This window comes from Mobula birostris, chromosome 3, assembly GCF_030028105.1.
Source record: "Mobula birostris isolate sMobBir1 chromosome 3, sMobBir1.hap1, whole genome shotgun sequence".
Lineage (NCBI taxonomy): Eukaryota > Metazoa > Chordata > Chondrichthyes > Myliobatiformes > Myliobatidae > Mobula > Mobula birostris.
This window is the reverse complement of record NC_092372.1, coordinates 19,385,479-19,412,313: the sequence shown is the minus strand read 5'-3', so window position 1 is coordinate 19,412,313 and position 26,835 is coordinate 19,385,479. Positions and strand designations below refer to the sequence as shown.

General features: G+C 41.6%; 1 protein-coding gene across 2 annotated transcripts; it reads right to left on the bottom strand.

Annotated features, from left to right (window-relative positions):
* Positions 1-2,207: 2,207 nt before the first annotated feature.
* myorg (myogenesis regulating glycosidase) lies at positions 2,208-25,754 on the bottom strand. Of its 2 annotated transcripts, none has more exons than XM_072252307.1 (2): positions 25,726-25,754; positions 2,208-9,272 (listed from the first exon to the last, which is right to left on the bottom strand). In XM_072252307.1, the coding sequence occupies exon 2, from the start codon at positions 9,165-9,167 to the stop codon at positions 7,053-7,055; it is 2,115 nt and encodes a 704-aa protein (XP_072108408.1). In that variant the 5' UTR covers positions 9,168-9,272; positions 25,726-25,754; the 3' UTR covers positions 2,208-7,052. The 2 variants fall into 2 exon arrangements, with proteins under 2 accessions (XP_072108408.1, XP_072108407.1); XM_072252306.1 differs by having other exon boundaries at positions 25,552-25,748.
* Between the last annotated feature and the right edge of the window lie 1,081 nt (positions 25,755-26,835).

The following is a 26,835-nucleotide window of genomic DNA, read 5'->3' as shown; positions in this document are numbered from 1 at the left end:
GTGTAGCTCATTGATTGCATCTGAAGAAATGGGACAGATCTGATAGAATTTGATATTTCACCACATGCCCTGGATTCTAGCAGTGTCTTTCTGTTTTATAAGAATGGTGGCAATTTTTCCATCATCAATGCTACCAATTCTGACTAGCATGTGTAATGATCTTATTTGTAAAAGGCAATCACCAGCAAATGAAAGGCTCTTGTTTATATTTGTAATAGATAACATCCACTTTAGCTGACAGATCAGGAATTTCAGATTAGGAATTTGTGACATAGCATGAATGAAACATTTTAGAAAATGTACACCACTGGGGCATAATTTCCATTTTGCTGTTCCTAGATTACAGCCAGTGATGATGTTAACCAAACAGGGCAAGCTTTCTTATCACACACTAATCTCGATTTTCCCTGTAATTAAAATTATGTACACATTTAGAATGTACTCAGAATTGTGCTTTTTATTGTAAGTTACTTAAAGTATCTTTTCTCCTAAAGCATTTTAGTGCTAGTCTTCAACTTGTGATGTCTTTTTAATTATATTCCCGACAAGAAAACAAACAAGTTTCATTATTCATTGCAGTTCGTGTTCAGTACTACAATATAGCCACTTTCAAATAATTATGGAGAAACAGTACATTTAAGCTACTGCCATTCAATCTTTACACTCTTGTTAGTGCATTTTCAGAGAAACAACATACTCAAACACAAAGAGTTCAAAATCAGGCAGAGTTAAGAGATAATTCCCTAACTATTTCACATCCTGAACATATATACAAATCACAATAACCTCCTACAAGATGGTTACAAGTAAAAATACTAGAACAGCTTATACAATTTTTGATCCTGAGTCCTTGATGTCAATCAGGGATGTAAAAGTAGCTTAATTCAAATCTTAATTTAAGAGAATCAACATAACCAAAAATTTTAAGCTCCCTGATGAAACTTAAATGATACATGAGATAATTGATCACTTAAGGTTAAGTAATATAGTTGTTATTAGTATACACCACTGCTTTTTTAAAAAAAATCAAAAAATGCTAGGTCTATGACATCATTATAACACTGAATATTCACAGTTCATGAATGAAATTGTAAACAGGCTAAAAAGTAATTATTTAACTTCCAAACTGTCATCTCCTCAGCATACAATAGAGTGATGATAACAAGCCTCCAAGGAACCATCAACTCAACCCAGATCACAAGTAACATTCCTGACACAAGGAAGTCGCCAGCACAGGAATATCAAGAACAATCTGAAGCAAGCAAAAAAACTCTTCCGTGCAACCAATGATCTGGGTTTCAGAGTAGTTTGCTCAAGAGCATCACACGAAAAGTGATGGATGAAGATGTTAGCAAATCAAGGATCACTGAAAGGGAGGGTACATGAAGGAAAATATAACACCCAAAGGAAGCCACATACAAAATAATTCTGTAACGCATGTTAAACAATGAGGGCATCAGATATGACCGAGTGTCTTTTATCCAAGGGATGAATACCAAAAGAGTCGAGCAAAACCAGTAGTAAAGCAAGCAGAATGGCATGATATAAAGGCCACATGGAACAGACCACAACTAACAAAAACTCGAGGATGAACAACTTCCCAAACATTTGAAAGAGGTAAATGGTATGCTCACAAAAAAATGAATCTCAGGGTTGTATATGGTGACATATATGTACTTTGATAATAAATTTACTTGAAACTTTGATAAATGGCTCTTGAACCAGAGAGGATAAGCTCACTCACCCCAACAATGAACTGATGCCACAACCTATCAAGGACTCTACAACTCACGTTCTGGATGTTTATAGCTTATTTACATATTTATACAGTTTGTTGTCTTTTGCACATTAGTTGTCCAACCATCTTTTTGTGTGACTTTTCATTGATTCTATTGTGTTTCTTAGTAATTATTGTGAATGCCCACAAGAAAATGAATCACAGGGTTATATATGGTGACATAAACATACTTTGATAAAACATTAACTTTAAACTCTGGTACAGAGCGAGATGATACAAACGCCAATGACTTGAAGCTGTTGCCTTGCAAGGATAAGGCTCTGTTACTGAGACACTTCATCCTGTAATTCACCTGAGTGAATATCCCAACTGTGGAATCAGGGAAAGGAATCTTTGAAGGATATTGAAAAAAAATGTACAGTAACTCTCATTGTTCCCCCCCCCCCCCCCCCCAATCCCGTTATATCTGTTTTATTGATTCCATAGCAGAGGGGCCAGGTAAAAATCATAAACCTTAATCTCCACACCGCCCCCCCCCACCAAACAGAAAGGTTTCATTGCAGCCACAATGGGGTACAATAAAATCATGAAGAGGGCCAAACATTGAGTTCATGAAGCAAGCAATGGTCTTTCTGCATTTGACCAAAGCATTAAATTCAGGTGGTCATAAGCTATTCACTACAGGAGTCAGATATCAGAGGCTTAACTTCATTGAAGACTTTTATACAAATACAATTATAACAGAGAGTGATAGAATTAAGATGCAGTGACTAGTGGGGTACCGCAAGGCTCAGTGCTGGGACCCCAGTTGTTTACAATATATATTAATGACTTGGATGAGGGAATTAAATGCAGCATCTCCAAGTCTGCGGATGACACGAAGCTGGGCGGCAGTGTTAGCTGTGAGGAGGATGCTAAGAGGATGCAGGGTGACTTGGATAGGTTGGGTGAGTGGGCAAATTCATGGCAGATGCAATTTAATGTGGATAAATGTGAAGTTATCCACTTTGGTGGCAAAAATAGGAAAACAGATTATTATCTGAATGGTGGCCGATTAGGAAAAGGGGAGGTGCAACGAGACCTGGGTGCCATTATACACCAGTCATTGAAAGTGGGCATGCAGGTACAGCAGGCGGTGAAAAAGGCGAATGGTATGCTGGCATTTATAGTGAGAGGATTCGAGTACAGGAGCAGGGAGGTACTACTGCAGTTGTACAAGGCCTTGGTGAGACCACACCTGGAGTATTGTGTGCAGTTTTGGTCCCCTAATCTGAGGAAAGACATCCTTGCCATAGAGGGAGTACAAAGAAGGTTCACCAGATTGATTCCTGGGATGGCAGGACTTTCATATGAAGAAAGACTGGATGAACTAGGCTTGTACTCGTTGGAATTTAGAAGATTGAGGGGGGATCTGATTGAAACGTATAAAATCCTAAAGGGATTGGACAGGCTAGATGCAGGAAGATTGTTCCCGATGTTGGGGAAGTCCAGGACGAGGGGTCACAGTTTGAGGATAAGGGGGAAGCCTTTTAGGATTGAGATTAGGAAAAATTTCTTCACACAGAGAGTGGTGAATCTGTGGAATTCTCTGCCACAGGAAACAGTTGAGGCCAGTTCATTGGCTATATTTGAGAGGGAGTTAGATATGGCCCTTGTGGCTACGGGGATCAGGGGGTATGGAGGGAAGGCTGGTGCAGGGTTCTGAGTTGGATGATCAGCCATGATCATAATAAATGGTGGTGCAGGCTCGAAGGGCTGAATGGCCTACTCCTGCACCTATTTTCTATGTTTCTATTGTGTCCAAGATTCTCAAGAAAGATGACCCAGTCTCTCGAACATTACCACAGATTCTCTGACACTGGCATGGACGTGAAACTTCCGATTAGGTAGAATTAAGATCAGTTGTCCTGTAGAGGACTTCAGTTAACATGGGGAAAATCAGATCCCCATGATCAAGCACCAGATGTACATATACAACCATCACATCAAATCACCAGATAAGCAAAGTCCTATCAGCCCTATGTCCTACTAGAGCAGAGATTCTCAGCCTGGGCTTCATGGACACCTCAGTTAATGTAGGGGTCCGTGGCATAAAAAACATTGGGAACCCCTGTACTAGAGGATCTAGAAATGTATCTGGGAGCGTGTATCAAACCTATACTGGGTACAACGGATAAGGAATGACTAAAGAATCGTTTACTAGTTTCAAAGCAATCAAACCGAAACCTATGGAGGAAATATTGAAAACCATGTCACCTTCGGATGTCCTTCCACATGATCCTAACAGGACTATCACAAAGGAAGCTGGGGTGGAGTTGGACAGATTAGGAAAGAAAACTGCAGGAAATTCTTTGTCTCCAGAAAGGTTATTTTACATCTGAAATGGAGACAAGAGGATTTAGGCTAACAAAGGTAGAAGACCAAATCCCATTAGCAGTACTCCGGAAACCTGTACTCCTTGAACACCGACGTTTCCTGCCAAATTGATGGAAGTAACCGAAATGATGTTGAAATGCCAAGGAACCTGAAAATGCTTAGGGAAACTAAAGCATTCCAGAGTTGACCAATATGTTGACAAGTTAATAGTCACTCAAGCATGATTGACATAGCAGAAGAAATCAGCTTAGAAAGGAAGAGCCAACATGGTAAATATGCACAGAGATTATTTTATTTAGCGATGCAGCACGAAACTGGATCTTCTGGCCCAACTAACCGCATCATCCAGCAACCCACCTATGTATTTAACCTTCGCCTAGTTACAGGACGATTTACAATAACCAATTAACCAACGCATCTTTTGGACTGTAGGAGTAAACCCACACTGTCACAGGGAGAACGCATAGACTCCTTACAGATGCCACAACAAAACTCCGACTCCCCAAGTTGTATTAGCGTCATGCTAGCCATTGTGCTACGGTGAACTAAATCACAGATCTCTAATCAAACAATACTCCAATTAAGAATTCTGATCAATTACGCAAAATAGCAAACTCAAATCACCTTATTAATTACTATCAATGTTTACAACACAGCAACTTAATGCATATAATACCTCGAAAATACTAGAACAATCTTATAATTGCTTTCATAACAGTTCCTCTATACTTCTAAAAAGTTTCATACAAATTTTTGTGTGTAGAAACTGACTTTTGGATTACAGTAATACAGGGTTTCTTTTAACAGATCACTTTCACAGTTGTAATTGTTTGAAATTTAAATACAAATCAGTTTAACAGGTTTACTCCCAGGGTCAACTTTATAATCAGTGGGAAGACATTATTGATGGCATTTGAGTGACACCAAAATCTTATTCCTTTGTTGTATCTACTCCCTATAATTCAAAGCAACAATTGAAATGCTGGAGGAACTCAGAAGGTCAGTCATTATATACGGAGGGAAATGAGCAGCTGACATTTCAGATTCACTTCCCTCTATAGGAGGCTGTCTGACCCACTGAGTCCCTCCAGCATCTTGTTTGTTGCTTCAAATTTCCAGCATCAGCAGAATCTCTGTGTCTCATACTTCAAGATTGTTCAATCTGAATTAAGTTATACATTTAAAGCTTATTGGGTCAAGTCAAAGTATTAAAAAAAAGCAGTAAATCTCAGCTACTCTCTTTTGCCCGATATGCCACTGGTGCTAAGGGCAGCAATGAAGGTCCTCCATCTGTTGCAGTGTTCACGGCCTCTTTTATCGTGTCAGTAGCTTCCAGTTACTATTGATGGTTAATTCAACTCCCCTGCCACAAATGAATCCTGAATCATCAAATCTTTACTAAACACCATAAATGGTTTGTTTCTTTGAATCACTATCCCTTTCAGCCTTTTATAATCAATCCTTTGATTGACCTTTTTGCAAATTAATCTTTACACATTATATGAAATGGAGTCAAATCAGTTTGAGTGCGGTCTAGAGAAATGTACTACACAACTTCAGATTTTATTAAATTAAAGGCACTGTATGAATGCGATTGTACCTGAGCTATTTCGATGAAAGCCAATATTCCGCACAAGTGCAGCCAGGAAGCTTTTAAGAAAAAATCTTAAACTCTACATCTATGCTGTAAATCTCAAGGAGTTCTGCAGCATAATTTGGTAGTGCAATTATTACTGAGGTGTTTAGTATCAGTGATCACAGTTCCAACGTCAGGGGTCAGGTGAAGGTGAGAAAGAATTTCTTTACTAAAAGGGTCATGAAGCTGTATTATTCTCCACTCAGAACTGTAGAGTATTTAAGACAGAGATTAACAAACTTTCAGATATTATGGAACCAATGGATATGGGGTGAAGGCAGTGAAGTGTGGTTGAGGTAAAAGATCGTGTGCAATCCTATTGAATGGCAGAGTAGGCAGATATAGCTGAATGGCTTATTTCTTATTGAAAATCAAGGGACTGCAAATGTGTGTGATTGTAAAGACCATGCATTTTTGTTACCGATTTAGCAGCCAACATAAATAAATTTTCATATATTCTCACATTTTCCAGGAATGTTTTCCTTTTTAATGCCCTTCTACAATGAATGAAGATCTAGGTTTTCTGTACATCTTGCAATTATACTCTTCCCATTATCCCGATGAAGTTCAAATTAGATTCCAAAATTTTCACAGCATTCACTCTCAACCAAAGCTTTGCTTAGATTCACCTACTTTCATTTTCAGTTTCCAAAGTTACAACCCAGAATTTTACGGCAATTTCTCCTCTTCCCCAACCTATGTAACAGATCTTTTAAAATGAATTTAGAAGATAACTTACAACCCAGAAATAAATACTTCGAATTACATTTGCCACACCTTTTACCCTTTCCCAAATAGTTAATATTCCTGTATCCCCTGGATGTCGATTATTCCATGTTAAATTTTGACTTAACTGCCTATAATCTTGTTCAATACATAATATTTGATCTTTTGCTTTTTTTTTAAAAAAGCGATTCAGGATTCCTTGCAATAATCAACAAAAAGAATTCTAGTTTCTCTTAAAAATTCTTATTACCTACACTACACCCATAATATTCTTAATAATATATGGATGTCTGTTTGAATTTTAAAATGAACCATTAAGCTATTTTCTATATGAAGTGTTGTGCTAAAAACAGAATTGGTTCAGAGAGGGGAAATACTAAAAACTCAGAGTATGGGGTTATTCTACATAACAGCAGTTAAGACAGACCACGCAAAGTAATAAAATATGGATGCAAATAATCCTGAAATTGTATATTATCTGAATTCAGATACAAACAGTGGATCTAAAATGCACTTGCTAGATAAACAATTGTAACTGGGCTATCTGAATTAGCCGAAATTAAAGAGAAAGTTTATTTAAATCATTCTTTTAAAATAGGCCACTTCATCAAGGCTAACCGCATAGTCTGTTAAGAGAATTGGTGTATTAGCAAAAATGTCTCCATTAAAACTTTGCCATTTACCGTCTGGAAGATAGATATCTCTTGCTTGTTTGCCCTTTTCTAGAACGGGAGCTACCATAAGGTCGTCACCGATTAGAAACTGTGTATCTATTTTGTGTACATCTTCACTATCAGGAGCTATCCACCATAGGGGCCTGATAATCGGATTACCTGTTTTAGTGGCCTCCTCCGCTAGTTGGAATAGAAGGGGCCCAATTATTCTTTCTCGGAGCTGGGTAAATTTAGCTGCAATCTTCAAAACCTCAGCATCATATCGCCAAGGAGGAATGGAAAATTGCATGGCTGGAAGAAACGCCGATAATTCAAGCCACCGTATATAAAGCTCTTGGTCTGGAATCTCGTCAGACCCATCAGTTTTATTTGGATAGACATTTCCCCCAATCATATCAGGCAATATGAAGGGGTATCCCAAAATACTCATGGTGAGAGCAGTCGGAATGAGAGACTTCAGACCAAGTTCATAACCCCAAACAGAATCACGGTCGATCATACGAACAAAACATGGAAGCACCTGGGTCCTATATCCTACCCTCACTTCGCCCACTTTGCAGTGAGAAGCTGCTATTTCTGCATACAGTTTACTATAGATGCTGGGATCAGACAGAGGTTTCTGAGTGCTAAATTCGACAGGAAGGTAACTGGTCTCTCCTGCATCAAATTTAAAAGATACAATCCCATACTTTGATTTCATGTGCTCCAATCTTTTCTGAAGCCAATTTTTAGTCTCAGGATTGGTAAAGTCCAAGACTGCTGCAATTCCATTCCACCATTCCACAAGACCAGGAAGCCTCCTACTGGGGTCCATCACAAAATATTTACTTTCTATACCTTTAACAAAATTTGGAGAGTTATAGTTCACAAAGGGATGGACCCACAGGGTCACCTGGAATCCGTCTTCCCTAAGTTTTTGCATCATTTCCAAAGCATTTGGGAACTTCACCGAATCAAAGTCAAATTCACCATAGCTACTGGAGTATCTATCATCTATTTCAATATGACTGCAATTGAATTTGTATTTCTTAATTTTTTCTGCATAACGCAACACCTTATCCTGGTTCACTTCAGTTTTGTACACGGCCCAGGTAGACCATATGGGATACATGAACATAACTTCTGAAGGTGTAGCCTCAGGCATTTTGAAATATCTTTTGGCCATGTATCGGTGGACAATTTTCAAATCAGAACCAGTGCAGACTTGATAACTTAGCTCTACAAATGGCTGTTGTCCTTTTGGTGCTTTAAATGGAGAATCTTTGTATCTGGCAAGCAAACAGAATGCTTCTCTATTAGAGCTATTCCAACCAATATGCAGAGGGACTGAATCACTAACTCGAATGGCTATGGACTTACTTGAGAGCCAGTATCTTTCTATAATTCCACCAAAGCCTTCACGCAATGAATACATATCAGCTGTTACGTATGGCTTTGGATCTACTACACCTGAAAGTTTAATAGGCCAGTGCTGTGAACTAGTCTCGCCTCCTCCATACCAATGTCCACCTGCCCAATACATGCAGTGTTCAACCGTGGAGTTCAGTACCATTGTTCGCCACTTGATGTTGTAGCAAGTTATGGAATCTTTGTGCTTAAAGGTTTCAATAAAGAAATCAACTTCTTCTTTATTTGAGCGTGTGCAATTTAACCGGAGTCCAGTCTCATCTTGAAGACATGACTCAAGATCGATGGGAGCAGATTTGAAGCCCATTTCAAATAAAACCGAACTGTCAGTCTTCTTAATGACAAATCCATCCTTATAGAGCTCCAATTCTTCTACATTAAAATAACTTATTTTTTTCAGTGATGCTGAATAATAGCACCATGCCACGACAGCTGAAATTATCAGCAATACACCAAGCAAAACAGAACAGATTAAAGGCTTAGCTTCTTTGGATTTTTTCTCCCGAGCTGTAGGTAGACTTCCTGGCACAACTTGGTACATTGCATCAATTCGTGTGTTTTCTCCTCTACCCGCCCGGTGTTGCAACTGATGATGGGAGGTATGAGGCATAAGGTTGTCATTGGGTGATCCTGAGGCTTTGATACGATGTAGCTGTTTCACAATTTGATTATCCTCAAGTCACTGCGTGAAGCCAGACAGCGATGCATAGGAATTCTAGATGACAAAAGGGGAGAAAAATATTGAATCTTTAGCCTGCTAAATACTTGACATACAAATTCAAACAAATTTCCAACAACCTAAATTATTAAATTAAATTCCTAGAGCATTTTATTTTATTTTAGTTAAGAAAATACTCACACAAGGAATCATCTTTTGGTTAGTATGTTTCCTTCAGTGCTTATAGAATTTTAGCTAATGCCCATCTACTCAGGAGTCCAGGAGGACTCATTGCTGTAGATGTGTGTTGGAGTATATTGACTAGCTACATCCCATGGAAACACCAATGCCCTTGAAAGGAAAAATCCTACAATGTAGTGGATATGGTCCAATCCATCATGGGGAAAGCCCTCCTCTCCATTGAGCACATCCATCATCAGGGACCCCCACCAACCAGGACATGCTCTTTTCTCACTACTGCCATCAGGAAGACAACACAGGAGCCTCAGTACTCACACTACCAGGTTCAGGAACAGTTATTACCCCTCAACTGTCAGGTTCTTGAACCAAAAGGGATAACTTTACTTTCCCTATTACTGAAGTGTTCCCACATCCTATGGACTCACTTTCAAGGACTCTTCATCTCATGTTCTGGATTGTTATTAATTTATTATTTCTTTCTTTTTCTATTTGCGATTTATTGTCTTCTGCTGTCCAGTTGAGCGTTAAAAGCACAACAGTTCTCAGCTTTGTTTTATCAAAGCTAATTATGTTTTGAGTGAAATCAGCTACAAAATTAATTTAAGAATTACTTCAGGATTATGTGTTAAATAGGGAAGGTCAGTAATATCAGAGGTGATGCTTAAAAAATGACACTTTAAATTGGAGAACTTTGTGGGAGAGGGCATGTGTGGAAAAGGTGTTTGTGAGGAGGTGGGGACCAAGATTGATGTCAGCTAAGAAAGGTGACAAAGGTTTGTTCAGAACAGTTCATCTATCTGGAGGGACACAACTAGGATCAAAGAAAAGATGTCAGATAGCCACCCAGTTTATGCCAGAACTGCACAGTTTTGGCATGATGGCAAAGACTCCAAGGGTAGCCCCACAGGTCCATAATGACTGTGGGACTGGAGGCAAGGTTAGTTAAAATAAAGACTATAAGATATAGGAGCAGAATTAGGCCACCTGACCCATCAAGTCTGCTCCACCATTTCATCATCTCACCCCTAATCTCTTACCTTCTCCCCATAACCCTTCATGCCCTGACTAATCAAGAACCCATCAACCTATCAATAAAGAGATGTATTAAAGGACTTCAAATGTTTTTGACTCCAAAGGGATGTGCAAAGCTTCAGGCTCTCCTTCTATGGATGCTGCCAGGTTTGAGGAGCATATTTGATATTTTCTGTTTATATTTCTTATTTCTAGCATTAGCAGTTTTTATTCTTAATCTACAGCTCCATAAACGGCAACTCAGTTTTTCCATTTCTACACAAATGGTAACAGATCTGATGGGATTTTCCAGAAGTTTTTAAAAAATTCCAACATCTATGTTAAATTTCATACTTTCTTATTGCTGTCTGCTCCATTTACATCTCTTCCAGAGAAACTGAATGTCATTAACATTCAATGAACGGCCTAAGCAAGTACTTGCATCTCAAAATGAGCCAATCACTTTATCCACTGGACTTTTCAGTTGCTTTATTCCCAGTCATGACCTCTACCGTTTCTATTGCATTTATCTCAGTTTCCTCAAAATGCAGCAAAGAGTTTTCCAACTGCTGGCATGAATCATTGAAGGAGAGCAGGGCAATGTTTGTTTGGACATAAATATACACATTACTCAAGTACATTCATTATTACAAAGCATAAAATAGATTACATATATAGAACTGTTTTCTTGAAGTAATATACTTGAGCACTATTTTAAACAGAAACTACACAAGTCTACATTAAAGCACAGGTTGGGAAAAGAACTGTGGTCACCCTGCTCTATACGTTAATTTATCAAACTGCTCATTTCATTTAAATCAAAAGGCAGGATTCGCAATAGTCATTTCTATTTGACGAGGTTCACCTTAGTTCAGGGGTTCCCAACATGACTACCGCTGACCCCTCGGTTAATGGTAGGGGTCCATGTCATAAAAAAAACTTTGGAAGCCCTGCCTTAATGTTTTTTTTAAAGATTAGCTTTAATTTGTCACATGTACATTGAAGTATACAGTGAAATGCGTCATTTGTGTCAAATCAAATCAACAAGGATTGTGCTGGGTAGGCCGATGATGCTATCATAGCGTGTCCCCAACTCACTAACCCTAACTACATGACTTTTGGAATGTGGGAGGAAACAGGAGCACCTGGAGAAAACCTATGCAGTCATGGGGAGAACGTAAAAACTCCTTCAGACAGGGGTGATCAATAGTGTTACATTAACCACAAGGCATCATGCTGCCCACATAGAACATAGAAATCGACAGCACATGACAGGCCCTTCGGCCCACAATATTTTGCTGACTATTCATAGCCCTCTATTTTTCTAAGCTCCATGTACCCATCTAACAGTCTCTTAAAAGACCCTATTGTATCTGCCTCCACCACTGTTGTTGGCAATGCACCCACCACCCTCTGTGTGGAAAAACTTGCCTCTGACATCCCCTCTGTACCTATGTCCAAGCACCTTAAAATTATGCCCCCTCGTGCTAGCCATTTCAGCACTGGGAAAAAGCCTCTGGCTATCCACATGATCAATACCTCTCATCATCTTGTACATCTCCATCAGGTCACCTCTGATCCTCTGTCGCTCCAAGGAGAAAACGTGAAGTTCACTCAACCTATTCTCATAAGGCATGCTCTTCAATCCAGGCAACATCCTTGTAAATCTCCTCTGCACTCTCTCTATAGTATCCACATCCTTCCTGTAGTGAGCTGACCAGAACTGAACACAATACTCAAAGTGGGGTCTAACCAAGGTCTAATATAGCTGTAACGTTACCTCACGTCTCTTGAACTTAATCCCATGGTTGATGAAGGCCCACACACCATATGCTTTCTTAACAACACTGTCAACCTGCATAGCAGATTTGAGTGCCCTATGGAGATGGACCCCAAGAGCTCACTGATCCTCCACACTGCCAAGAGTCTTACCATAGTTTGATACCTCCCTCAGTAGTCACTTCTCTTAGTAAGCTCAGAGGAAAAAGTGCCAGTGTCAGCTTTCAGATAGTGATGTGTACCATCAGAAGTCATTAGACAGCAGAGTTCCCCTTAGCTTAAAGGTGTTGGTGAGGAGAGTGCTGCAGTAGTCATATTATAGCTCAAGATTCAAAGCACTTCAGTATGATATTGCTTCTAATAATCAGATTTTAAAAATAGAATCAATAAAATTCTATTCTAGTCTCCTGGGAGCACTGCAAGTAGTAGGGGCTGGAGGAGCAAATTACAGATGGAGAACAGCCACAGTGGAGTTCCCTTGTCTCCATTTCTCATCGTCTCCACTCACCCAGTTCACCAGTTCTCTTACCCATCTGAACCTCCAGCTTTGCAGCTTCTGGTTGATCAGCTTAGATCCACCAAACCTTGCCCATAAAACACAGGAAACTCTTCAGTTAGCCACATACCCAGAGCCATAAGATGCCGACAGACCACATTACACCAATGCTGTGAGCAGATTGGGGTCACTGCACACGTTTCCCCAATGACAGCAGATTTCATCCTTTGGGAGCAGTAGCAGCTCACTTGACAACTGTTCTTCACTATGAAAATCTTCACTTTCATCAACATTCATCATTTTCCCACCTTAGAAAGTGACTCAAAAAACTGCAGAATTGTGGACACAGAACAACACATCTCAGAAACTAGCCTCCCCTCAATGGACCTTGTCTTTCCTTCTTGCTGCCTTAGTAAAAGCAAACATAATCATAATCAACGATCCCACCCACCCTGAACATTCACTCTTCTCCCCTCCTCTCCAACAGAAGACAAAGGCCTGAAAGAATATACCACAAGCGTCAAGGACAGCTTCTTATTAGACTGTTTTCCAACTCTTGAATGAATATCTTGTATGATAAGATGGACTCTTGACCTCACAATCTACCCCATTATGAACTTGCACTTTATCGTTTATCTGCACTGCACTTTCTCTGTAGCTGTTTCACTTCATTCTTTTTTTTTTGTGTTTTAGCTTATTCTACCTCAATGCACTATAATAATTTGATCTGTATAAACAGTATGCAAGACAAGCTTTTCACTGTATCTTGGTACATACAACAATAATAAACCAATACCAACAGCAATTCCTGTATGCTGGGCGGGGTGGGGGGGGGGTGGTGGTCATCTTTCAGGGAAGCAGACCTTGGTAATGATGATGACACTTCCATCGGTCAGGGTCAACCACGGATTTGGATCCTAGCTGTATAGGTACTCGAGCCTGGGTATGGAGAGCAATATGTCAATGCAGCAAGCTCCCCCTCACCATGCATCAGATGAACCCAAAGGAACGGCAGAGACTGATACAGTTTGGCACCAGCAGTATCACAGGAGTTGGCAGTCAGCATTGAACTCAACGTAGGACTGTCTTAGGGACTCCAGCTCCAGATTTCTCCACTCTCCCCCCCCCCCCCCAGGGTTTACTCCCAAAGCCTTCCCCATAAGTGGGTATAGATGCAAGGCAGCAGAGGTTTGAGATCAGAGTTATCCTTCTCCTAGATGAGCTGCCAACTACAGCTGACGAGCCCCATCTGCCTGAAGCGACTGGTTTTAAGGCACCAGTAACGCGTCTTTGCCCCTTCTCCTGTCAGCGAAAACAGTTCCGCTGGGTTTAGCAGCTAAACCGGATATGAAAGCCAGAAATGGACTTGGTTGTCAGAGGTTATTTGAGACACACACCATTGGGAATATTTTATACGCAATGGGAGCTTATCCCCATTATCACCCCCAGCTACAACAACCAAATGATAATCATTAGTAAAACAACAACACATGGGCGGTACGGTAGTATAGTGGTTAGCACAACGCTGTACAGAGCAGGGGACCCAGGATCAATTCCCACCACTGCCTGTAAGGGGGTTGTATGTTCTCCCTGTGACTTTAGTTTCCAAAGATGTACAGGTTGGTAGGTTAATTGGTCATTGTTAATTGTGATTAGGCTAGGTTTAAATTGGGGCAAGCTGGGCAGCACAGCTCGAAAGACCAGAAGGGCCTATTCCATGCAGTATGCCAGTAAATAAACAAACATGCAGAGGATATTTTGCAGACACCAAGGTGCTCTCTTGGTTCACCAACAACTCAATAGTAGGGAAGGTACAGCAGCAACTATACTACCCAAGGTGCTGAAGGAGAGCTAATCTGCCCCAAAAATTGCTGGCATCTTTTATCAATGTGCAACAGAGAGCATTCTGGCATACAGAGTAACAGTGTGGTACTCTAGCTGCAGCAAGACAAATCACAAGGCATTCCAATGGGTGATTAGGATGGCTCAGCACATCATTAACACTCAACTACTAGACCTGGAGACAATCTACAACTCTCGATACCTATGGTGCACTCGTAACATCATTAAAGACCCATCCCATCCTGGACACTGTCTGATCAATCTCCTGTCAAATGATAGGAGATACATATACAGCAAAGAGAGTAAGACAGATACAGCTTCTTCCTGAGGGCTACTGTGTAGCTGAATAACACTACACCCGGCTTGCCAATGGCCTTTGAGTGTCATGGACTATCAAAGTCTCTTGTTACATGTAAATATGCTGAAGGTTCTTGGCCCGAAATGTCCTGTACTCTTTTCCATTACCTGGCCTGCTGAGTTCCTCCAGCATTTTGTGGGCATTGCTTGGATTTCCAGCATATGCAGATTTTATCTTGTTTGTGATGGGATTTTTTAGAATTTATAATACATGTGGAATGGCCTAATATCTGTTTTGCATGGACTGGAATAGAACCACAATTGCATTGTCTTGAGCAATGTCAATAAAGTTCTATTCCATTGTATTCTATAGCACTGTGCACTAACAGAGGAAGGAACATAAATTTAATGTAACAGATACACACAAAATAGTGGAGGAACTCTGCAGGTCAGGCAGCATCTATGGAAAAGTATAAACAGTCAATGTTTTGGGCTGAGACCCTTCTTCCGGACTGAGGTTACATAATGTAGCTGATGAGGTAACATTGGACAACAAATGTTTTTCAAAAGTGTTGCTTCCTCAGAATTTTTTTTATTTATGAAAGAACACTTGAAGCTGAACACAAATATAATTTCCACAGATGCTGCCTGGTCTGCTGAGTTCATCCAGCATTTTGTGTGTGTTGCTTGGATTTCACGTAGTATCACGTAGGAATTCAGAAAAACAAGAGATTATATTAACTTTTAAACACATTCTGTTCAATAATTGCACAATGGTGCAGATGCTTTGCGTTCAACTAAGCTAAAAATATTCTGTTGATCATTTTTGTTTGTACTCAGTGTCTGAGGCTTCTCATTTAAGTGCCAGCAATAATCAGCCAGTATTGATGGATTCCAGTTGCCCTGATACCATTTCTCCATGACTGCAATATCCTGGTGAAATCTTAAACCATGCTCATCACTGACAGTGCCAAGATTTGCAGGGAAAAAGTCTAAATGGGAATGCAAAAATGAATCTTTAGTGACAGGTTGCACTTCATGGTTCTGTATACTTGAAGTGTATTATCAACCAGCTGTATGTAGTTTGGTGCTCTGGAGTTACAAAGAAAATTTTCAGCAACATCTTTGAATGCCTTTCATGCGATTATCTCCGTTCCCACTAGAAGATCTTCAAACTGCTTGTCATTGATGTCCAATTTGATTTGAGGACCAACAAAAATGTTTTCCTTAATCTTAGCATCAATTATTCTAGGAAATATGTCTCAAATATCGAAATTCTTCATGGAAATGTTTGAGCCTGGTGACAGCAGATGCCATCCTTGCAGTCTTCAACCCAGTAATTCTGCTTTTGCCTTTGACATACCCAAGTCTCTGACCAGGTCATTTAACTCAGACTGAGTTATCAGATGAGGCTCACTTGACATAAAGGGCTCAAAATCTGTATCAGAATCAGGGCTCGTGCATCACGGCATCTTTGTCTGCCTCCTCTAGACTCCATGTAATGTTTTTCTAAAACCTGTCCTGCCATGCAGCATCTGCCCTGCCTAGGCATACCCAAGCATGCTTGGACAAGATAGAAAACCTTTCAGCTTACACTGTGGGCAACATTTTAATTGACTTGAATTATGAATTGAAATAACAAACAAAGGTGATTTTTTTAAAAAAATGGTGCATGCTAGGGAAATTTCATGGTGATTTTCATGATCAATAGCCTAAAGTCCATAAGATACACCCAAAAGTATTCAGGAAGCAAAATCCTTGTTGTCTAGTGCAATCAATCGTGGCCTGCCGTGTCCTGGATGGTGTTAAGCTTTTTGAGAGTTGTTGGACCGGTACTGATCCAGGCAAATGAATATTTCATCATGCTTCCAATTTACAGTACTGTGCAAAAGTCTCAGGGACATATATATAGCTAGGGTGCCTAAGAGTTTTGCTCAGTACTGTACTAATTTTACATATTGCACTATGCTGCTGTACAGAGGGGAGAGGGGAATTACGGTTGGGAAAAGGGGGAAGGAAGAGGGGACGAGGCATGAAGCACGAGAGAGACATTCTGTAATGATCAATAAATCTTTTTTTTTATAACCAAATGACCTTGCTTCTTGTCTCAGGGCTGGGTGTGTCTGCACCCGTGCCACCACTCCCCCACCCCTGGCACTCCTTCTCTGCCACCTGTGCCGCACCCTTCCTGCGGCACTCCACCCTCACCATTCTCAACATCTTTTGCTCCCACCAGATCAACAAACCCACTCTCCGCTCCATGTTGACAAACACAGTCATAATAAATACAGCCATAGTCATAATATTATGTAAATAGGCAAAGTCAGGATATTCTGTGCACCACAGTTTCTGAGGAGACATTTGATTGCATAGCAGAAGAAAAAGTTCAAAAGAAGTGAGCAGGGTCAGTTGCTTCATTCTGCGTGCCACAGTTTCCAAGGAGACGGTGGATTGTAGAGTAGGGGAGTGGGTTTAGAAGAAGCGAGCAGGGTCAGTTGTGACATTCTACACACCACAATTCCAGATGATCTTGGGGAAAGTGCATGACCAGACACATCCCCCGCACTGCGTTTCATCTGCCACCTCTTTGTCCATTCTCCTAATCTGTCCAAATCCTTCTGCAGATTCCCTGCTTCCTCCACACTTTCTGCCCCTCTACCTATTTTGTATCATCTGCACACTTGGCCACAAAGCCATCAGTTCTATCATCCATACCAATACCATATACAAGTAATGTAAAGATATTTGCCCTGCGGAATTCCACTAGTCAATTGTAGCCAACCAGAAAAGGTTGCCTTTATTCCCACTCTTTGCCTTCTGCCAGTCAGCCGGTCTTCTATTCATGTAGTACCTTTCCTGTTATACCATGGTATCCTATCTTACTTAGATTCCAACAGATTTGTCAGGAAAGATCTTCCCATTCAAATCTCCTCAACAGAACCTCTTTCCTTATTCTTCCTGTGATGTTGGTATCTACATAGGCCATGACAACTGGATCTTTTCCCTCGCACTCCAACTTCCTCTGCAGGTCAGATGAGATGTCCTGAACCCAGGAAGGAGGCATGCAACACAACCTTCAGGACTCTCAATCCTTGCAAGAGAATTGACTCTATTTTCTGGACTACATTATCCCCAATTGCAACTACATCTCTCTTCTCTACCCTCATTTGAATAGCACCACAAGGCACAGTGCAATGGTAAGGTAGCTCATTCTTCCTTATCCAGCCCCCACTGTCATCTGCACAGGGAGCAAGAATCTGTAACATGTCAGATAAGCTCAAGGGCTGATGCTCCTCCAATGCAACCCCTTGGAACCCTCTACCTGCCTCACTCACAATCACACCTTCTTGACCACAAGCCAAACTGAAGCACTTAATCTAAGGAACATGACTGGCTGCTGAAACACAGCGTCTAGATAACTCTCTCCTCTACCTGATCCATTGCAGTGTTTAAAGCTCAGATTCCAGATCATCAAGTTCATGCCCGAGTTCCTCAAGCAGTCAACACTTGTAGAGGTGGTCACAAGATCCACAGTAGGATCCACCAGCTCCCATATCATACAGCTACAACGCATCACCTGATCCTGCATCCCTATTTCATTTAATTAGCTGTAATTTGGTGTCAGTTATTTAACTACTGTTCTTAACTGCTAGTCACCCATGCCTCCACGTTAAAGCCTCTTGAGCCAAAGCCTCAGCTCCAGAAGCTTATACTGGCCCATTCCAAAACAGTCACTGCACTTTACTCACCCTCCTATCTTTGGCTGAGTTGCCACATACTCAGCCAATCAGACACAACTTTTTAAAAGCTGCTAGATCATTCCCTCTGCTGTTCTGGCTGCTGCATCTGGAGGAAACGAGCTTTCAACTCAATGGTGGTAATGCCAAGTAAAAAGGATAGGTGGTTAGTCTTTCTTGCTGGAGATAATTACTGTCTGCCTTTTGTGGTACAAGTGTAGCTTGCCACAATGTCTATGTTCCCAGATCTTACTGCTCACAGCTGCGGATGACTTAATTTATTTAGGCCTGTCCTGGGTTTGAGGATTGTGTACAAATAAGAGAAAATCTGTGGATGCTGGAAATCCAAGCAACACACACAAAATGCTGGAGGAACTCAGCAGGCCAGGCAGCATCTAGGGAAAAGAGTAAACAGTCGATGTTTTGGGCCAAGACCCTCCGTCCGCCAGTAAAAGCGGAATCTCCCAATGGCCACCCATTTTAACTTCACTTCCCATTCCTATTCAGATATGTATATCCATGGCCTCCTCCACTGTTGTAATGAGCCCACACTTGGAGGTTGGAGGAACAACACCTTATATTCCATTTGGATAGCTCCAACCTGATGGTGTCGTGAACATCGATTTCTCAAATTTTTGGTATTGGCCCCCTCCCCCAAACAACCAACCCCGCTTCCCCATTTCCCACCCCTTTTTCCCTCTCTCACCTAATCTCCTCCCACTGGTGCTCCTCCCCCCCCCCTTTTTCCTTACTTCCATGGCCTTCTGCCTCTTTCACCAATCAACTTCCCAGATCTTTACTTCATCCCTCCCCACCCCCCAGGTTTCACCTATCACCTAATGTTTCTCACTCCCCTCCCCCAACCTTTTAAATCTACTCCTCAGCAGTTTTTCTCCAATCCTGCCGAAGAGCTTTGGCCCAAAATGCTGACTGTACTTTCTTTTCCATAGATGCTGCTTGGCCTGCTGAGTTCCTCCAGCATTTTGCATAACTCTCAGCAAGAAATTTTCCCTAAAATATTGAAGCAAAATCAATTTAAAAACTGAATCATGTTAAATGAATCAAACTTGATTTACACTCAGCTGGTATTATTACATAGAAACATAGAAAACCTATAGCACAATACAGGCCCTTCGGCCCACAAAGTTGTGCCGAACATGTCCCTACCTTAGAAGTTACTAGGCTTACCCATAGCCCTCTATTTTTCTAAGCTCCATTTACCTATCCAAAAGTCTCTTAAAAGACCCTATCGTATCCGCCTCCTCCACCATTGCCGGCAGCCCATTCCACGCACTCACCACTCTCTGAGTAAAAAACTTACCCCTGACATCTCCTCTGTACCTACTCCCCAGCACCTTAAACCTGTGTCCTCTCGTGGCAACCATTTCAGCCCTGGGAAAATGATTTCTCTCAAGGGTATTTTTAAGAAAAATCTTGTGACCAATGTGGTTAGATGTGATGATCTGAAACTGAGAGGGGCAGCTCTGTAAATAATGACAACTGAAATTAATGCAAATACTGAACATGCATAGAAAGTACATTCCACGACCTGCTCAATTCAGTAATGCTTTCTACATAGCTAAAAGCATTTGTAAACTTGAGATTAAAAATATCAGGGTGTGTAGGTCAGTAAAACCAAACCTTGGAAAGCACAGCCAAAACACTTCACTGATGGAAGTGTGAAGTGCTTTGGTCAGACAAAATAGCTGATTTTGCCCATTTGTTTGCTGATTAAGGAAGTCCCATTGTAAATTGGGGGAACACACATCAAAGTTGCTGGTGAACACAGCAGGCCAGGCAGCATCTCTAGGAAGAGGTACAGTCGACATTTCAGGTTGAGACCCTTCATCAGGACTAACTGAAGGAAGAGTTAGTAAGAGAAACTGAAGGAAGAGTTAGTAAGAGAGTAAATTGGGGGGACAGCTTTATCGAGCACCTCCGCTCCATCTGCCAAAAACAGAACTTCCTGGTGGCCAAACATTTTAAAGCCATTCCAACATGTCGCCCACAGCCTCCTCTTGTGCCACGATGAGGCCCATTTCAGGGTGAAGGAGCAACACTGTATATTCTGTCTGGGTAGCCTCCTGGCAGGAATATAAATTTCTCCTGGTTAAAATAAATTTCCCTCCCCCTCCTCTCTTCTTCTAATCCCCACTCTGGCCTCATATCTCATCTGGCTATCATCTCCACCTGGGTCCCCTCCTCCTTCCCTTTCTCCTTTAATCCACTTTTATCAGATTCCTTCCTCACCAGCCCTTTACCTTTCCAATTCATCTGGCTTCACCTATCAGCTATTCTCCTTCCTCTCCCCCTACTTTTTTATTCTGGCATCTTCCCCCTTCCCTTCCAGTCTTAAAGAAGGGTCTCGGCACAAAATGATGACAGTTTATTCATTTCCATAGATGCTGCCTGACCTGCTGAGTTCCTCCAGCATTTTGGGTGTATTGCTTTGGATTTCCAGCATCTGTAGAGTGTCTTGTGTTTATGATTAAGGAAGGGTTCATAAAGCAGATCCTTACAAGAGCCCCACAATCATGCCGTGGTTAGAGTGACGCTGTTACAGTTCCGGTGTTCGGAGTTCAACTCCGGCCTCCATCTGTAAGGGACTGGTACGTTCTCCCCGTGAACAGCATGAGTTTCCCCCGGGTGCTCTGATTTCCTCCCACCGTCCAAGATCGTACTGGATAGTAGGTTAATTGGTCATTGTAAAATGTCCTGTGATTAGGCTAGGGTTAAATAGGTGGGTTACTGGGCAGTGCTGCTCGTTGGCCCAGAAGGGTCTATTTTGCACTGTATCCCTAAACAAGTAAATGAGTTAAGGAACAGAGTTAAAGAACTGTCAGAAAGTAATTCTCAGAGCTTTGGAATCACAAGGAAGATGGAACTGCTGTTCAACTGAGGCAGGACAATTTTGAGTTTTAAGTTTGATTACACATTAAAGCGATACAATTCAAAATCATTAGAGGAAGATAGAGGTTCTTCGCACCTGGATTACCTATATATTAGGTTTCAGACAATGCATCCCAAGGCTGAACACATTCAAATTGCCGTGACAGCAACATCTGAAAGAGTGGCCAAATGAGATTTAGAAGTAACATTGTAAACTCAGTCACTGCCAATTTACAGTCACTTCTGGGGTGCAAGTGCTTCCAGTAATGGAATGCAGCCACTGTAATGGTAATTAGAAAATAATCAACTCCTGGTCAACTTGATTTATGGCAAAACATACATGATTTTTTTGTAAAACCTATTTGGGAGAGTGAAAGCAGGAGATCAATCTACTGCCTCATGCAATGGAGAACTTTCACTGATCAGCACTCCTTCCACATTGTCAGAGATTCTGCAGTTGCTGGAAATCTTCTGCAACTCACACAAAATACTGAAACAAGTCAGGCAGATGGAAATTAATGCAGACAAGTGTGAGGTGTTGCACTTCAGTAGAACCAACCAGGGTAGGTCTTACACAGGAGTGCAGTAGGACAAAGGAATCTGGGAATACAGGTCCGTATAAGACGTTGGTGAGGCCTAATTTGTAGTATTGTGTGCAGTTTTGGTCACCTACCTACAGGAAAAATGTAAATAAGGTTGAAAGAAAACAGAGAAAATTTTCAAGGATGTTGCTGGGTCTGGAGGACCTGAGTTATAAGGAAAGATTGAATAGGTTATGACTTTATTCCTTCGAACATAGAAGACTGAGAGGAGATTTGATAGAGGTATTCAAAATTATGAGGGGTACAGATAGGGAAAATGCAAGCAGGCTTTTCCCACTGAAGTTGGGTGGGACCACAACTAAAGGTCTGATTAATAATGATGCCATTCGTAGCTTTGTTTATTTCACTAATTTTTCTCCGGTGTAATATTGTGGCACTCAGCATAGTTCTACATAGTGTGAGATTTTCTTTTTGTTTTAATTGGCTGGATCTAAAACTCCATGCCAACACCTGCGTCCCAAAAGCCCAAGAAAGTGGTGAGCTGCAATCCTTCTGAAGATGGGACTGCCAGAGTAGAGTTGGGTAGGATTGCCAAGATCTGGATTCAGTGTCAGTGGAGCAGCAATACATTCCCAAATCAGGATGGTGTGGGACATGGAGAGAAACTCACAGCTGACAGTGCTCCAATGTTGGCATCCCGTACTCTCCCGTTGGCAGGAGTCAGGTTCGGAAAGGCAGGCAAGTCACTGCAATGCATTTTGTTGTTGGGACATGCTGCCACCCGCGTGCAATGATGGTGGAAGGAATGCACATTTAGGGTGGTCCACGGGCTACCAAAGAAACAAACTCAAACATACACAAGCAGTTATGAGCTTTCTGAGAATCACTGGAGCTGCATCAGGCAAGTGGGGAGTACTCCATCACTCTTTTGGCTCAAAGATTGTGGAAAGCTTTGGGGTATCATTGCCAAGGGAAGCCCAGTCATTTACCTGTTCTTATGTCACAGGATGTCAGTGTCTGGTCCAGTTTAGTTTTTGTTCAATGGCAACTAACTCCCTGAGGTGAAAGGCATTGAGAGTGGATGTGGGAAGGATGTTTCCTAAGGTCGGAGCGTCTAAGACCAGAGGACACAGCCTCAGAACGGAGGGTGCCAACAGTCCCCAACAAACAATACCTTGAGTTATATTTCTCTCTTATTGAAGAGAGTCTCTGGCAGGCCTATTGTTGATTATTTATTATTTAGAGATACAGTGCAGGACAGGCCTTTCTGGCCCAATAAGATACACCGCCCCACAATCCACCTATTTAACACTAGCCTAATCACAGGGCAATTTACAATGACCAATAAACTTACTAAGAGCACCCGGAGGAAACCCATACTGTTGTGGATAGTAGGTGCGAACCCCATACAGAGGGCATTGGAATTATACTCCAAACTGCAATGCCCCGAGCTGTAATAATGTCACGCTAACCATTACGCAACCACAGTGTCCCAATACTGTAGCAGAGTGTCACAACAACAATCTCGCACTCAACATCAGCAAAACCCAGGAATTGATTGTGGTCTTCAGGAGGAGGTAGTGGAAGTCAGGAGAACACACACCAGTCCTCACTGGAGGATAAATGGTGGAATGGGTGAGCAGCTTCAAGATGCTGGGCGTCAGCATCTCTGAGCATCCGTGCTGGGATCAAAACATTGATGGCATGCCAGCAGCTGTACTTTGTTAAGACTGAGGAGATTTGGCATGTAACCAAAGACTCCAGCAAATTTCTACGGATGTACCATGGAGAGCTTTCTAATTGCTTGCAGCATTACAGTACGGAGGCTCCAATGCACAGGGTTGAAAAAAACTTCAGATGGTAGTAGACTCAACCAGTTCCATCACCCCCTCCCCACCATCAAAAACATCTTCAAAAGGCAGTCCCTCATGCAGGCGTATCCATCGTTAAGGACCTTCACTATTTGAGACATGCCCTCTTCTTAATACTACCAGAGAGGAGGTACAGGAGCCTAAAGCCCACACTTGATGTTTTAAGAACAGCTTCTTACCCTCTGCCATCAGGTTTCTGAATGGACATGAACACTATCTCAGTATTCCTCTTTCACGTTAATTATAGTAACATAGTAATTTTTTTAAATGTTTTGCAGTGCTGCCACTAAAGAACAGGTTTCCCGACATACGTCAATGATAATGAACCTGATTCTGCCTGAGATGGAATTAGCCAGATTGGATTTGTTCTGTCTGCAGTGACTAGGTCGCTGTGGGCAATTTTCCCCACAGTGTCGGGGTAATGTCAGTGTTGTAACCACACTGCGTGAGCTTGGTTCGAGCTGCAGCCTGTTCTGGATCACAAGAAATTAATCCTACGGCTGGAAAGTTTCTGGGTCCCACGGATTTCATTTTTAATCCTCAGATCTCATCCATTCCTAATTGGGATAAATTCCTTCTGGGTGTTATGGACACCGGGCATTTGGAATATCTGGTCACCTGCTGGCCAGTTTCTTAATTTATTTTCCCAGACAAACTTAAGACAACTCCACCTTCATTACATTATAATAAAATTCACGGACCATTCAGAAATCTATGGGCAGAGGGGAAGAAGCTGTTCTTAAAATATTGAGTGTGCGTCTTCAGACTCCTGACCCTCCTCTCTTATAGAAGTAACTAAAAGAGGGCAGGTCCGGGATGGTGACGGTCCTTAATGATGGATGCCCACCGCCAAGGGAGTCTGGAACATTAAATGAACTGTCTGTAATCCAACTATGATAATCTGTTGCCCGATTAGTCCATAGAACAAAAATCCCAATTTATATAACATCGCACAGATTTCATTTCAGATCAGAGCTGGCCTTTTAGCCCATTGTCTATGTCTGATCACAGACGATTCTTTTCAGTCCTATTTCCATTCACTGTCACTTTCCCGTCAACTCCCCTCCTCCTCCTCAACAATTGACGAAGGACAATTTAGAGTCGACAGTTAACTTCAACATAGCAAAGGACGAAACGGGCTTGCCCAGGGGAAATCGGGGAATGCGTAAAATCCACACAAACAGCATCCGAGGTCAGTATCGAACCCGATATGCTTGATCCGTGCGGCAGCGGCACTCACTGTAGACTGGAAGACCGGACAAGTTCAAATTCTCATGAAGGGGAAGTACAGTACTTTGGACAAGTTAGAACTAGTTGCAAAATTAGAAAGACCAGACACCTTTTTTTAGTGGTGAGATGCAGGAATCATCCCAGTTTTCTAAGTAAAGGGCATCTGATTTCAGTAAATCAAGTCGTGAATTATCACTCCCCACACAAAAAAAATCGCAACCAACACCAAAAGTGACTTTCTCGCATTAAATAATCAATAAACCCCAACTTTCTTCCCAAACCATGAGGCTATTAAAAAAAACTTGTTCGTGAACTTACAGTTGAAACAGTTTAGTGGTTTTGAATTAATAAAAAAAATGCTTCCTACATCTGTAAACAGTATAAATTTAAAATGGGCCTCTTCAGCCAGAGGGAAATTTGAAAACAAGAGTTAGAACTCACCACAGACAATAGCTCGCAGCGGCCAAGGTACATCTAATACCCCTCCGGCAGCAAGACAACACACGGCGAAGGGGAACGGATTCACTGCTTATCACATTGAATCCTGTTCTTGCGCAGCCCTCGCCCTCGCCCCGGCCTCAACACTACCTGCAACCGCAGCTCCAGTCCGCTCACCTGCAAACACGACCTCCCGCAGGCTGCGGCCAACCAATAGAGAAGTAGAGCTGGACTTCCGACTAAACTCTAACGTACATCCGCCAAACAAGTCCAGTGTAAACTGGGACTCGTAGTTTTATAGAACCTATTTGATTCGTACATTGAACTCGAGAGATTTTGCAGATGCTGGAAATCCAGAGCAACACACACAAAATGATGGAAAAACTCAGCAGCTCAGGCAGCATCTACGGTAATAAGCAAACAGTCCGAGACCCGAAACGTCGACTGTTTAAAAACGCAAACAACAGGAATTCTGCAGATGCTGGAAATTCAAGCAACACACATCAAAGTTGCTGGTGAACGCAGCAGGCCAGGCAGCATCTCTAGGAAGAGGTGCAGTCGACGTTTCAGGCCGAGACCCTTCGTCAGGTTACGTCGACTGTTTGTTCATTTCCATATATGCTGCCTGATCTGCTGAGTTCCCCCAGCATTTTGTGATTTTTATATTTATAACTACAGCGCTCTCAGCATTGAGAATCGTGATATAGCATTTTTTCCCCTCTTTCCCCTCCCTTTAATCTTTATTTAGAGAGAAAGCAATTGATTACTTATCATCAGCGAGGGTAACAGAGGAAAGCATTTACTTTTTTCATTAAGCTAAACGTTTTGTTAGCACAGATACTGATTATAAATCTGGAAGGAGTTTTCGTCCCCCCCCCCTTTTTTTGTTCAGAGAGTATATGATAAGCCTGTAGGATTTCTGAATTTAATATTACTTAAAATAATTTTGCTGGATATTTGTTAATTCTAATTTATAACAGGTTAAACCTAATACATAAATGCCAGTTATGGCTGAAGCACACTCCTGGTCAAAGAACAAGTTGACAATACTTTTTAAAATGGAAGGCAAATGTAGAGCATAGGAGCAGAATTAGGGCATTTGCCCCGTCGAGTCTGCTCTGCCATTCAATCATGTCTGACTCATTGTCCCTCTCAACCCCATTCTCCAGCCTTCTCCCTGTAACCTCAGATGCCCTGACAAGGGCCCAAAATTCTCACAATATTCCAAATGCAGTTGGACTAGCTTTTAAAGTCTTAGGAGTACGTCCTTGCTTTTATATTCAAGTC